The following is a 15,769-nucleotide window of genomic DNA, read 5'->3' as shown; positions in this document are numbered from 1 at the left end:
TTTGATCTAATAGAGATCTACGGTTAATAACGGAGAAATGTGAATGCTTCTTACTAGATCTCGCAGCGATGTTATTACCTCAGTGGCGAATTCAAATGTTTTCTTTACCGCATCTCTTAGCGCGGTGTAGTAACAGTGTTGCTTGATCGAGATCGGCTCGCGCTGCACAGATGTTGCTGGTCCGAACTGATAAACGATCCGTGAAGCACATAACGAGTAGCACAGTTTCGTTCTGCTGTCATTACCCTTGCCATTTGATGTTGCGCAACGTTGTGTTGGCCGCGTCAGCACGAATTTTGCCGGCAAGAAAAATGGTCCAAGCAATCGTTCGGTTTGTATGCGTACCGAACCGGAAGCCTTGAACCAAAACGGTTCAATACGAGTACATGTACCGTTACACCCCTACTGAATATGTATTTCAAAACGCTTTTAATCACATGCAAATAAATAAAATAAAAAGTGCACGAATGGTTATACACGATTGTGTTGTGCCCTGATTGTTTCTGGTTAATCATTAGTAGTTCTGTTAATAATGTCCATTAACCTAAGAAAATAATTTGGTTTGGTCCCTCAGTTTTACAGTAATACTTTACAACGGCATGAGTATAAGGCCGTGTGTCCACCAAAGCGTTTTTGTCCACCAAAGCGTTTTTCCACGCACCTGGCGTACGTTTTCAATTGTTTTCAATGGGAGCGCCGCATTTTTTAAACGCCATGAGCGTAACAAGGCGCTGAGCGGATTTGACGTTTTTACTGGTCGCTGGGAGTTGAAAAATGTTCAACTTTGGATAAAACGCAGCGCTCATCACTGTCACTTTTTACCCAGCCGTCCAATCACAGTGGAGGAGGGGCGGGACTAATACCACACCGACCAACTGTCAACATTCAAACTGCTGCGGATATTCCGTATCATAGCAACGAAACGCCTCGACGGAAAAAAGCAGTGCTGCCAAAACGCTCTCAAGCGCCCAAAGCACGGCGTCTTCAGCAGAGCGGCTAGCGTGTTCAACGCTTTGGTGGACACACGGCCTAAGGATGGTCTATTTTATTGTCATTAGTATATATTGTAGAATAGAATAGCACCCAGTACAACCTAAAATTTTTATTTCTTAACGTTCTAATAACATTCTTATAACCAAGCAAGAGCATTAATACAACTGGACATTTTGAATGTTCCTAGAACATTCAGAAATAACGTTTTTATAACCTAATGGGAACGTTCTAATAACCTAAGATTGTTAGCTGGGGAAGAGGAGAGATTCGCGATTGCACTGAACACGTTTTAAGTGCAACAGTGTAAAGGGTCCGTCTGAAACAGTGACGGCGGTGCAGCGTTACGTTCGGTCTGAACGTTGTGTAATTAAATACATATATTAAAGGCGGTATATTAAAAATGAACAATATAGCAAAAATATACACTGGTTTTTGGTGGACACACGGCCATAGTCAAGCAGGTAAGCACTCCCGAGAGTTTCACGGAGGGGAGTTTCTTTTGTTGAAACACACACACACACACTCAGTTCCCGAGTCAGTTTATCCTTCTGAATATCATATGAACGTTACCAGGCTGGATGCAAGTTTGCAAGTTTACTTTAAATCGAACTGTGCATGCAAGAACTTGAACAAAGAACATTCCTTTATGATAAAACTACAAAAAAGGTGGTTTTATAATCTTTCTGAACACACACATGGTTAATTCAAAGATTGAAACAATGATGCACACACATGGATAATTTCAAACCCTTAATGCAATTAGAAAGCGCATCCATCACATCTATCCCACTTATCTGAATGCGTTTAAATGGATCTGGATTGCCGGGGCTTTTGGGACGTAGGGCGCTGGTTACTGATCGGTCTGCTTTAACCGTAGAGCTCTGAGAGAAATCAATAGCGCTGATAAACAGATTGAACTCAGACTATCTGTCGCCACAAGAGGCTTTTAACAGATCTCTCACACATCAGCGCATCAGTAAGAGGGGGAACCGGCCGGCGGGCCTCAGGACACTCACAGCGCCTTTCGGGACAGCCAAGCTCAGTTAACCTTTGATTTTGAATGTTTTAGTCAACTATTCGAACCCTAACTATACAGCACCATGTGTCAGTCCTTAAAGGATTAGTTCACTTCTGAAAAAACTTTTGCTGATAATTTACTCGCCCCCGTGTCATCCAAGATGTCCATGTCTTTATCTCTTCAGTCGAAAAGAAATTAAGGTTTTGGATGAAAACATTCCAGGATTTTCTCCATATAATGGACATCAATGGGAACCAAACAGTTCAAGGTCCAAAAGACACTTTCAGAGCAGCTTCAAAGGGCTTTAAACGACTCCAGACGATGAATAAGGGTCTTATCTAGCGAAACGATCGCTCATTTAATAAATAAATAACAAAGTTTAAGTTTTATAAGCTCAAATGCTCGCCTTGCTCTGTTCTGTAACGCATATTTGTGACTCTCCTGTTCGAACTCGTTCATCAAAATGAACAAATCTTTTTTCGAGTCATGACTCGAAGCGTCCTAGATAAGACCCTTATTCATCGTCTGGTGTCGTTTAAAGCCCTTTGAAGCTGCACTGAACTGTCATTTGGACCTTGAACCGTTTGGACCCCATTGAAGTCCATTATATGGAGAAAATCCTGGAATGTTTTCATCAAAAACCCTTATTTGTTTTCGACTGAAGAAAGAAAGACATGGACATCTTGGATGACATGGGGGAGAGTAAATTATCAGCAAAAGTTTTTTCAAAAGTGAACCAATCCTTTAAAGGTCATGCGGTGAAGTGAACATCACAAGCTTCACCTTCAGTCTTCAGAGAGATAAAGACAGAGTTTGGACAAGAGACTGCCATCGTTCCCACTGGGAAAAGTGCCGGAGAGCTGGTATTCCTATTAAGGGTTTAAAAATGGCAACAACATATTTTTCCCAGACTTGAACGTGCTCACACACACACACACAATCTGAGTGTTTGTTCAGCTGGAGTCTTCCTCTGCTGCTCTTGTCGGGTCTAGAGGTCACAGGTCAGAGATCTTACTGATAACCATAATGCACTCAAATAAAATGGCTGATCCATGTAAGCGGCCGAATGAGTGAATAATGTGAAAGCGAATCACGCTGGAACTGGACTGCTATAGACTGTGACCTTCATCAAAAACTCCTAAGGACCAGCGTCCTGCAGAGGTCAGCTCCAAACACACTTAAACACACCTGAACCGGCTAGCCAAGCCGTATTCGCACGCTAACTGTAACTGTAAAACACATTTCATGGCATATCAGTGATAAGGAGCGAGTTTTGTAATCCCACAAACCTAAATTAAAAATAATGCTCTAATTATCATTTAATAATTTAATTCTCACTTTTAAAAATAGGAAGCTAGATGCACATATGCTATATTCCAAAGGGTTCTCAGATTCTTGCATTTTATCTAAAAAGGATGTCATTTAACAAATTAGCAGAAACATGGAAACGCAGCGAGGTAAACATAAAGCTGCATGTTTGTATTTTTTAATCTCGAGCATCAGTCCGTAATAGCCTACATATTCAGCTGTTTTCTCTTTCTCTAGTGTTCGCTGAGGTGGAGCGGTCACGAAATATTGGTCTCGTAAAAATTTCCAATAATAAAGTACATCTTTAAAATGCATTCACAACACAGTTAAGCGCAGCAGTTGTGGTACGGTGCTCGGCAGTGGTAAAACAGGACGAAAACAGTGATTTTTTTATTGATCTCTCTCTGAAACTCGGATATGTGGATTTGGACAGAAATCCCGGCATGACCTTGGTGTTTGTCAAAAACAGTAGTTCGTAATTCAGCTGGGGATTTTCACACTGATTTTATTGCCGTCCGAATCCAGAATGTCAGACTAAAGGCCCTTGCACACTGAGTCTGCATGTTAAAAAATTAGGGCTGTGCAAAAATTAATTGCGATTAATCGCATCCAAAATAAAAGTCTGTTTACATAATATATTTGTGTGTGCTGTATATTATTATTTTGTATATATAAATACACACACATGCATGTATATATTTAAGAAAATGTGTTTTTCATAAATAACAATATTTATATAATATAGATTATCTATTTATATATATACATATGTATATATATATTAGGGCTGTGCAAAAATTTATTGCGATTAATCGCATCCAAAATAAAAGTCTGTGTTTACGTAATATATTTGTGTGTGCTGCATATAATTATTTTGTATATATAAATACCTATGCATGCATGTATATATTTAAGAATTATTTCTGCTTAAATTCTGTATATATATATATATATATATAAATACATATTCATATATAAAATATTTATATAATATGGATTAACACATTTTCTTAAATATATACATGCACGCATAGGTATTTATATATACAAAATAATTATATGCAGCACACACAAATATATTATGTAAACACAGACTTTTATTTTGGATGCGATTAATCGCGATTAATTTTTGCACAGCCTTATCAAAATGACATACTTGAACAGTGAACTTTTTGAATGGTGTTTTGACAATTCAGAGCCACCGAATCACGAATACGAAAAACGCATATGGAAATTTGCGGCCTTAAATGCTGAAAACACCTGACGACCCCATGAGAAACAATTAGCGTCGGAATAGGGCTTTCCTAGGCATGCTGGGAGCTTCCAGACAGTGGGATCTGAGAACATGAGAGAGCATCTGGAGATCTTCTACCTTGGCGTGATGCAGGTCTACGCCGTACATGGACAGCTTCTTCGCATTCTCCAAAAACTGGGCATCTGCTTGGGCTGGAGTCATTCCCCTGAAAGAACAGGTGGAGACATCAGATATCCGTCATCAGCACACAGCAGATTTACACCTCATAATCCTGTGATCATGACACACACGAGGACTGATGTGTTTAACATAAGAACAGATATTCCTGCGGTCCAGCCTGATTTGAGCCAATCGTTGCCATCGTGACATGATGCCAAAATCAATCCGTTTACAGTTATGATTTCAACATTTATATGAATTGTGAGGTCTGTTTTAAGGCACCGTATGTCTATTGAGAACAGACTCGTGCATGTCAGATTCTTCAAACCCTCGCACACACTCGACAGGGTAACTGCACGCTCAAACACCTCAGACATGTTTAATTCATATTAATAAGAAAGTAAGAAGGTTATTGTTCCAATACTAGTAAAATCTCTAAATAAAATGTGTTGAACAATACTCTTCTTCATTCTTCCCGGTGACAGTGACAAGGTGGAAGTCAATGCCAAACACAGTTTATTGTGTAACCTGTGAAATACCAATAATATCCAGGAAATAAATGCAGATTTTTTATTTTGAAATCTCCTTTGCTTTACTACTGCTGGCTGCTCGTTAAAACAGACGAGTAAGATGTACTCAAATACACACTCTTTCAATAATCTACAGCATATTCCAAACAAACACCATGAAGAAATGTGGCCAATCATAAGCACTCGCTTGGCATAAACTGTAAGTGTGGTATTCAGAGATTCAGACGTGTCTGTAGAATCAATTCATTTAATTACATCATCATTTTCAAGTTTAATAATCACATTAAGCCATGCTCAAGTTTAAGAGCTCTTAGAAATGATTAAAATTGTAAGATATTTAAGATTTTAACATAATTATGCATCCGCAGTGTGTATTGTGGTCAAATTCCAGCCACTCCATTTATTCTCCCCATAAATCAGAAACTGTGTCTCAAAATGCCTTTGTGCCGTCACATGCAGCAAGCCCCGCCCACGATGGGCACTATTAGCTTAGCTCCTCCCCCGAGTGAGTCGTACACCATCCGCCATGTTTATGTCCTCGATACAGCATCGAACAGCAGCATTCAAGAAAGTAATTATGCAATTTTACAATATCTTGCAGGGCTTCACATTAAAGGAGAACTCCGGTGCAAAATGAACCTTTGGTCTAACTACACATTGTTACCTAGTCAACCGTTATCTGAGATTTGTTTTCATGATTGCCGAATGTAAATAGTTTTATCTCTAAAAACAGTATAACGCTAGTATAATGCTAGTATATAGGGCATAGAGTAATGACAAATAAAAATCGCTTGTTATTATCACTAACAAGGCTCAAAATAGCCCCACAGTAACACGACAGCATAATAAGGGTCTCTACATTCAAACCGAAGCATTGAGAACTTTGTCAGTGTCCAAACAGTTTAATAAGCAGATGTTTTATACACACAGTCAACTTCGCGAATACAGGAAGAAGCCATCTTGGAAAAATAGTCTCTACCAGTCGATCTACGAACGCCGATCCAAGAGCGCTGAACTGTGCAGAATCTCATATGGTCCGTTGTTTCCGGAAGAAACACAAACACAAACCGTTTTCTTCTCTTCAATATGTACATTTAGACTACTGTTCGCGCTCACATTATCACCTTATACACATCTCACCGGTGCACATGGATAAACTGTTTTTAGAGATAAAACTATTTACATTCGGCAATCATGAAAACAAATCTCAGATAACGGTTGACTAGGTAACAATGTGTAATTAGACCAAAGGTTCATTTTGCGTTGGAGCTCTCCTTTAACTTTTTGAGGCACTTGTCCTTCGGACACGTAAATTTATGTTTCACTTGTCCATTCACAAAAGTCAATTGTCCGGGTAAAGATTTATAATTTTATTTAGGGCTGCACGATTTGGGGAAAATGTCATATTGTGATTATTAAGGTCAATATTGCAGTTGTGATATGCGATTGTGATATAATAAACAAATGGTTTCATGAGTCAACTTGTTTGGTTCTAAACCCAATGCACACACAGATTAGTGATGATTCTGAAATTAGCAATAACAACTAAATGATTGATAACACCTATAATGACCAATAAGCCTGTCTGATGCTACGTTCACACCGGACGCGAATAGGGCGTCAGGCGCGAATTATTTCAATGTTAAGTCAATGCAAAGACGCGTTACGCGTGTAAAAAATTCCTGCGGCGCGAATGAGGCGTGGAGCGCGGTGCGGAAGACGCGAATACGCCTCATTCGCGCCTGCCGCCCGAGTTGAAAAATCTGAACTTTGGCGTGAATTCGCGCCGCGTTAACCAATCAGGAGCCTAGCTGCTTGCTCACGTGGTGAAGTGTCTGGATGCTTCAATTAATTATTATGACTAGTGGGATTATGCACAACAAAGCTAATGTTTTATCACTTAAATCATTATTTCTATATACGAGACATGTTCATTTTGTATTGAATGTTATTCATTCCATAGCTAGATTATATAAAATAGTATTATGTTGTAAAGACAATCAACATATGTGCATAAATTCGTGTCTGGACGTGAGAGAGAGAGAAAAAAATCACAGGACAGGTTAATAACTTTTGAAGGCTGGCTCTATTTATCATCAAAACAAAAATAAATGACAGCTAGATTAGATGGATGAGGGCGAGGGTGATCCTCGCTCCGATGCGGGACAACATGTCATCAAACTGGGCGCGTGACAGGCGGAAGTAGCGCTGACAGCGGCCGTCATCCAGCGCAGCTCCTGGAGCGAGCAAATGGTGAAACTCGCCAAACGGTTCGGCTCTGAAGGGTCCGGTGGACACAAATATACGGCGACGATGATCCCCACGCCGCTGTTCTGCTCTCCAGAGTAAATACAGAGCGGTAACTCTCTTGATGAATGCTCGGTCGACATAAAAACAATGGCCGCCAACGGATTTCGATTCTGACGCGCGTAAATTTCGCTTCAAACTTTTGTTTTTACGCGCGCCAGTTTCGCTCTTGACACGCGAAATAACACAAAGTGGTCAAGCGTCAAACTAGACGCGTCAGGCGCGAATTTGACGCGCGATTCGCGTCCGGTGTGAACGTAGCATAACACTGTCTAACAGGTAGGACATATACAGAAATTGAATAAAGTTATCAAACAGTCTGCGCTGCATAAATTATAAATGATATATAGACTACTCCTTATTTAAAGCTACACAAGTTCTTTAGTCAAGAGCAGTGAGTAAATTTCTCTGTTCCCTTTGTTATTTCATTAACTTTACTGACAGAACGCTTTATTGGTAGCTGGCCCTTTAAGAGCTGCCGCGGATCTCACACGAGTCACAACTCGTTATGTCCATCATAAGACTGCTCTTATCTTATGAAGATACTCGACAAATGACTTTTTGGCTTAATTGTGTGTGTTGATGTTCGTTCAAGCGCGAAAGAGAACTTCTGTGTATGCGCATTATACTGGCGCGCGTCTTTCTGTGAGTCACACTCAGGACATTCACAGGCAGCGCGAAAAATGTGTTCGTTTCAAATCGGTAAAATTAAAACAGTAACGAGTGGCACATAACGTGAAGTAACATGGCATTTTACTTTGTTTACAGTTTATTTTGTTGTAGTTTGTCCTACAAAAAAATCCACTTGTCCCAGACAAGCGGACAAGCCTTAACGTCGAGCCCTGTCTTGTAAAAAGGGGCATAACAAGTCCAGAGAAGCTGCAGTCAGACCTGTGTGACTTGTGCAGCTCCACCACCTTCTCCTCCAGCTCCTTGGTCTGGTTGGGGGCGAACTGCAGGTCGGAGATGTAGTCCAGGCGATGCTCGTCCGGGTCGTGGTCGCCCAGCTCGGCCTGCAGGGAGTACGAGCCCAGCAGCGCGTGTGTGACGAACGAACACGGCAGACGTCCCGACGCGATGTCCTGCCTCAGCTGAAGGCATAACAGATACCTGGAGAGAGAAGACCACACACCAAACTCAATATTACGGACCACAATTAACGAGCACGACACTGGGGGGAGATCCCGTCTACCTGGTGATGTCCTCGGTCAGCTGGGACGGGTCAGGGGGGTAGAACTTCACACTGAACGCAAACTGCCACTGAGAGTCTAGTGCAAAACACAGAGAGAGAGAGATAAAACAACATCACTTCCTCCAGTAGAGCGTCTCTGGCTTCAGTCCTTCCTGACAACTACACTAATGTGTGTGTGTGTGTGTGTGTGTGTGTGTGTGAGAGAGCGTTTCTTATAAGGGACACGGAAGCAAGCAGATGTGCCATTCAGCTACAGGCTGGAGGGATTGTGGGATTACGAAGGAGTGTGTTCAGGCCAATACACACCAGCACTTCACTAGTGATGAGGTGCGCTCAGATACGGTGTTGCTTTTGTCCGTTGGCTTCAGTATGCCAGTCCGGCCAATAAAACACACAGATGTCGACATAAACTACCCGTGTTTACTGTACGCTGTGACCTCGTGGAGTTTTGTTGAGGGTTTTTGAGGATGAGGAGTTTGCCAGAGAACCTGTTCACGTTGACATCCAAGCATGATCGGGGGGGGGGGGGGGGGGAATCATATGAATGATGTCACACAACTGCTGGACTGCTCATCATTAGTGATGCGACCCATGAAGCATTTATGTTTACCTACAATTTCCCCATTCCAGCGAAAGAGTTTCAGCTAGTTGTAAAAGCAATTCCAGATGGGTTAAAACATTTAATGAAAAGTCACCTTACTTATGGAAGTAACGAAAGGAAACTTCCCGAGTTAATAATTGATGGTATCAAACTATTCTCTCATTCCTGTAATAATAAAAATATAAGATTAATTTTACAATCCAAGCATAAATTCTCTCCTAGAGGCCAATTTTTTTGGAATGCACTAATTGCTGATATTCATTGGAAAGAGGCGTGGTTAAATCCATATAAATTTTATATTCTGAATAAGGTACATTTCAAAATACTTCATAAAATCAACCCATGTAAAGCTTTGTTATCCAAATTCATGGACATTTACAACAAATGTTCTTTTTGTAATGTTTACGAAGAAGACATGGCTCATTTGTTTTATGAATGTGATTTATCTCAAAAATTTTGGTCTGATGTTAGTCATTTTCTTTTTGCCCCAAGAAAAATTAATTATAAATTATCTCTAAAAGATGTTATTTGTTCTTATACACACAGAAGCAAATTGTGTGAATATGTGGTGAATTTCTTCATTTTGCATGCTAAATATTATATCCATAAACAAAAATTTGCAAAATGCATTCCAAATTGTAATCTATTTTTATTAGAGATTGAATCGCTGAGGAAGTCACTTAAATTAGTTAAAAATAAAAAAGAATGAAATGTTGTTAAACTTTATGGAGGAATTCTTTGTATTGTAATTAATGCCCCTACTTAGTTTACCAAATTATATGAACATTAAAAGTGTCTATAGGAAAAAAAATTAGTGTTGCGACTCGTTTTGTTGACCAATGTCTGTTCAGTGGATTGTCAAATAAGAAAATTCACTCAATTCTCAACAGAAATCAGATTTCTTTACCTGTCTGTGTAAGTTTTTGGAATAATAAATGTGATGATATAGGGTGGGAGGCTTTCTGGCTCCTTCGGCAAACATTTTCTTATCTAATAAAGTGTTTGAAGTCTCAATTAAAATGATTCACAATTGCAACCCAGTTACCTATAAATTTGCTAAATTCAATAATAGTATTTCCCCCTCGTGCTCCTTTTGTCATCGGTTTGATGAAACGATTATTCATTTGTTTTGGGAGTGTGTGTATTGCAAAATCTTTTTGATTGATTTTTCAAATTTTATTAAAAGGTATCTTTCTTTAGACTTCTGTGTAAACCAAAAAATTATGTTTTTTGGTGACTATGAAAGTAGACCCCTTTTATTCTAAATGTGTCCTTAATTTGCTACTTTTTCTTGCCAAATTTTATATTCACAAGTGTAAATTTCCAAAGAAAACTCTTCTTTTTTTATTTTTAAGAAAGATATTGATATGCATTTAAATTCATTGAAGAACTCTAAAAACTCTACTGGATGTAAGACTGCAATATTGTCGATCTTAAGCTTGTTGAATGTTATTTAAGTTTATGGAATGTAACCCTCTGTTTTGTTGCATTGTATATTAATATCTTGATTTGTATTTGTTATTTCTGCATAATAATAATAATAATAATAAAAAAAAAAAGTGATGCGACCCAAATCTATACATTCTATTGATCTGGGTTATTACACCAACTTCCTTAAGTTTGACTTAATAAAGAACAGACACAATATCCATAGATAACACTATAGTTTTAATGTAAAGGACATTTGACATTTCCTGTGAATCAAACAGGTGAAACGTTTCTGTTGGCAGATCTAATGTAAAGTTCCTATTTATTAGAGCCAGAACGATATTATCGGCCGATATTAGGCATTTTCCATAATATCGCTATCGGTAGTTATAAATGGCCGATAAATGAATATTTAAAAAATAAAATAAAAACAAACGAAACACACTTTAATCATCTCTCCTTGGCCTGTTATATTGAAAATGTATGTTTTACAATTTGCAGTATGATGTTGCTAAATTATGGCTCATCATAGACTAGCTAACCACAAAGCTAGCTAATGCCACTATCATCAGTGGAAGACCGCTAACGTTAACCAGTGGTGGAGGAAGTACTGAATCTCAGTACTTAAGTAAAAGTACAAATAACCAGATAAATATTTACTTTAGTAAAAGTAGAAGTAACACAATAGCAACCATACTTAAGTAAAAAGTAAAAAGTACCTGATTGCCCCTGATGTACTTTAAGTATTAAAAGTAAAAGTACTTGCATAACAATTTATTCTCTTAATGTCTATTTTCTAATGATTAATAAAACATTTAATTCTAACTCATTTAACCTAATACTCCTATAATGATGTTCAATAATGATGGGGAAAAAAAATGTTGTCACCATTTCTGAAACAAGCTAGCAATTGGGCAATATACACATCATGCTTTTCCTTACTATATGTTAATAACTATGTTTGGCAGTAAACGCGATTAATTTATGGTGTAATTCTGAACCTCTTGGCTTGCCATAATCCTAAAGAAACGTATATTACACACGGTGCGTTTCTTATGCACGTAAAAACTAATTTTCGCGAATAAATTGCACGATAAACACACTGCGTCCGAGACGCATTTAGTGTAACCGGGTTGATGTATCTATGGCAACCAAACGTCACTGGTGAGACAAACGTGCAACGAACGGATGGTCAGATTACGTTTTGGCAGGGGAAAAACTGATCAGAAAATGTAACAGAAGTTGTATAAATGTAGTGGAGTAGAAAGTATAATAATTGCTGCAAAATGTAACGAAGTAAAAGTAAAAAGTATGCACTATTTATTCTACTTAAGTAAAGTAAAGATACGTGAAAAATGTACTTAAGTAAAGTAACAAAGTATTTGTACTTCGTTACATTCCACCGCTAACGTTAACATTAATGAGCTTGGAAACCACAATGAACTTTTTCAGCCTAAATAAAGTAATGATTACTGTATTTATAGCTAGCATATCTCTAGTTATACTTGCGAGGAGTGAACATTTAGACATAGAGAAAAAGTATCAAACGTATCTTGTGCAGAAAAGTTAGCTTTCTTTTACACGTGTGTGAAATCCAACAATATTTAATAAAAATAAAATATCGGCCGATATATCGGAATATTGGATTTTAAAACCCCAAAATATTTGTATCGGTATCGGCCTTCAAAATCCTTTATCGGTCGTGCTCTACTATTTATACTGTATTTGAAATGCAATTGATGAAGGCATTTCATATAATGTATAAAAAAAATTCTCTCATGAATCAGTCTGCAATGACTCATCTAGAGCTGGTTGGTGTCATGGCTGACCCGAATGCCAGAAGCGGGACGGCTGACGCTCTGCTGGCCCAGTGGAAGGAAATGAGGTTAATATAATCCATGAGCGCATTCACAAAGCAGACATAAAATAATAAATGCAAGAATGAGTGGAATGAACTCTCGGCATGTACGCTGGCTCACTGATCGTTCTGCTGCGGCTGACTCGGGGTCAGAGGTCAGGACGCAGCTAAACAAAGTCAACCTCATTCTCTCAGAGTCTGTCTTTGGAAACGGGGACACAGCTGCCATTTTTATAGACGTGTCCTTCTCTCTCTCTCCGTCCTGTTTTTCTATTTTCAGCTCTCCTCCAGACGCTCTACAGTCATAAAAGCAGATAAGACATCTGATTCACCTGTGTGTGTGTGTGTGTGTGTCAGATATCAAACAATGGCTCAGTTTATAGTGTAAGAGGAAGTGTCCAGCACACTCACCTTCAGTCCAGTGCTGTAAAAGCGGATCTGAACCCTATGAAGACACAGTATTGTGTTTGACTTGAACGCTCTGTCTGTGTGAGACTTCACTGCTGTGATTGGCAGACATCTTTACATATCAAATAAGTATAGCTATTAAGCTGGCAAGGTTAACTAATCGTGGAAAATGTTGATTTTTTTTAGATCTACTCTCGTGGTGACTAGCTTGAAGCCAATGACAGACATGACTGTTGCGTCATTGGTTATAACAGGAGTTTTGGCAAGAGCCCAGAGCTCAGTCACTGATAAACTCACACGGTTTGATTAACAACTCCAACAATTTCAATAATTTATTATTATATTTCATAATTATATTCACTTATTTTCATGCTACTAAGAGAAACAATGTTGATCGTTTAGTCACTGACTTGATTTATTGATTGATAAACAGCACTAAATGATTTTGAGACGGAGAATGTATGAATCATTATATATCAGAAATCACTGGTCACAGATCAGGCAAAAGAACTAACATGGCCACTTGCATGTTGGGGCGTCGCCTGTTTGCAAAGCCTGCGCCGGAATTGCGACTGATTTGCCAAAGAATGCACCAAACAAATAAGCTCTTTCTTAGAGTTAGGATCCTTTGGGTCGGCGGGGCTTAAGACATGATGTGGAAGTAGGCGTTTATCCATCGCACTATGGCGTCATAATGTGACAGAATCCAAAACGAGTCATTTTCAGAGCTTGGTTTCGTTTTTGGACTAACGAGGAAGTTTGGAGTTCTGAAACTTAACGGATGTTTTCATAGTACAATGACCTCTTAGATTAAGGAAAATTTGATTTTCCAACTCATGGCCCCTTTAAAACTACAGCGCTTTGATCACAAACCTAATTTAAATATCATTTAAGACACATTGGCTGATACTGATATTCAAGTATCTGTTATAAAGATCTTATTTGCGCTTTAACTTGTCCATATGAATATCAATATCAGCAGCAAATTGCATATTTTTGCTCAGTTTGGGCTTTTGAATAAAATGTTGGCTCCATATTCTAACTATATAAGACTACATGAAGCCACAAAAGCCTCATGTATCAAATGATACTTAAAGGGATACTCCACTTTTTTTTGGAAATAGGCTCATTTTACCACTCCCCCAGAGTTAAATAGTTGGGTTTTACTGTTTTCGATTGAATTCAGCTGATTTTCTGATATTTAGAAGAGTAACCAGACAGTTTCTGGTCTCATTGACTTCCATAGTAGGAAAAAATATATACTATGGTAGTCAATGAGACCAGAAACGGTCTGGTTACTGATATTCTTCTAAATATCAGAAAATTCATTCAAAAACGGTAAAACCCAACTGTTTAACTCTGGGGGAGTTGTACAATGAGCCTATTTCCAAAAAAAGTGGAGTATCCCTTTAAAAAACATATGCAAACTTTGACAATTCATGTGACGTCACGCCACATGGCGCGAAATGCAAATGGAGGGCAGGAAGTGATTTGCTGTATTTAGAAAGCACTATAACAAACTCAAAATGTCTGTGTTTTGAGTCATTTATGGTTACTGGAATCGATCAAACCACAAGGAGTTTTTTATCGTGTGCCAAAAGTTGTTGTTCATAAGGGGGAAAATACAAGAAATTGATTGAAAAACTTGGCTTGCAAACCTACGTCTGCAGTCGTGAGGAGCCGAATGGGATAATGCTCGTGTGTGTAACGTTAGTGATCACTTCGTCAAACTTAAGTGACTGTTTGTGTAACGTTTCAGTCCTTTCTAAAGTCAAAGTATGTCTGTAAGACGAGTTTGTTGCTGATATCTACCGGAAAATCTTTCAATTCAGTTGAAAAGGATCACGTCCAACATATGTTTGATTTTTGTTTATATCTTTCTCTTGTAATAGCGTGTAACGTAGTGCAATACGGACTTTCCTCCATCTCGTCCATTGCGCTCTTCCCTGCCCTCCATCTGAATTCCACGCGTCATCATAATCACGTGACTGAAACCCAGCTATTGTAAGATCTGTCAGGCTCTACAGGGTTAAAAGCTTTAAGGCAGCACAGCTCAACCGAAGTGTGATTGATCCCTCTAAGGAGACCAGTCAGCTGACAGAACGCATACGAGCTGTGTTTCTGAATGCGGTGTGAATGAGGAATCCACCCAGTGTGCATCATTCCAGCGCTCTGATAATTACAGCTGTTGAGCCAGAGACTGAATCACACAAACCCACCCAGACCAAACCCCCATCATCTGCCTGACTGATCACATGAGGGAAAGAGAAGGAGACGGCACGTACTGCGGATCTGCCGCTTGATTTCCTTGGTAGGGTCCAGCCAGCACTGCAACAGAAAAACACAAGAGTCAATAAAGCAGCTGCACTCCACCATCGAGATCTGAACTAAACAAACCATTCTGTGCCCGTGAGCTCATTCTCTGCAGAGGCGGACAGAGTCTGGGTCCCTAAAGTCACCATTGCACCTGATCTTGACAGTGGACTCCTCTGTCTACTTTGAGACGGCATCTCAACCCAGTTTTTCCTCATCAACCCAGACCACTGTAAATATTTGAATTATATCATTTAAAACTAGTATATTTCTCTTATTAATTTTGACCGCTTAATTTCCACTGCGTGTGGCTTTGTATGGCAAGTCTGTGTACAGCTTTAAAAGATCTTGGTTAATGAATCTCTTTGCTATTTGCATAGATCGAGCTGAACAAGGGTC

At 39.0% G+C, this 15,769-nt stretch overlaps 1 protein-coding gene across 23 annotated transcripts in view; it reads right to left on the bottom strand.

Moving 5' to 3' along the window:
- epb41l2 (erythrocyte membrane protein band 4.1 like 2) overlaps nt 1-15,769 on the bottom strand; it is a 105,314-nt gene that overhangs the window by 37,956 nt on the left and 51,589 nt on the right. For all 23 annotated transcript variants that reach the window (XM_039664239.2, XM_039664244.2, XM_039664258.2 and 20 more), the window contains exons 6-9: nt 15,343-15,385; nt 8,763-8,838; nt 8,462-8,680; nt 4,692-4,779 (exon numbers count right to left, since the gene is read on the bottom strand). In XM_039664239.2, the coding sequence (XP_039520173.2) occupies nt 4,692-4,779; nt 8,462-8,680; nt 8,763-8,838; nt 15,343-15,385 (426 nt within the window). The remainder of the gene's footprint in view (nt 1-4,691; nt 4,780-8,461; nt 8,681-8,762; nt 8,839-15,342; nt 15,386-15,769) is intronic.

The sequence above is a fragment of the Pimephales promelas genome, chromosome 13 (genome assembly GCF_988280905.1).
Source record: "Pimephales promelas chromosome 13, fPimPro1.hap1.1, whole genome shotgun sequence".
Taxonomy (NCBI): Eukaryota; Metazoa; Chordata; class Actinopteri; order Cypriniformes; family Leuciscidae; genus Pimephales; species Pimephales promelas.
The sequence above is the reverse complement of the archived record's forward strand: the minus strand, read 5'-3'. Positions and strand labels throughout refer to the sequence as shown.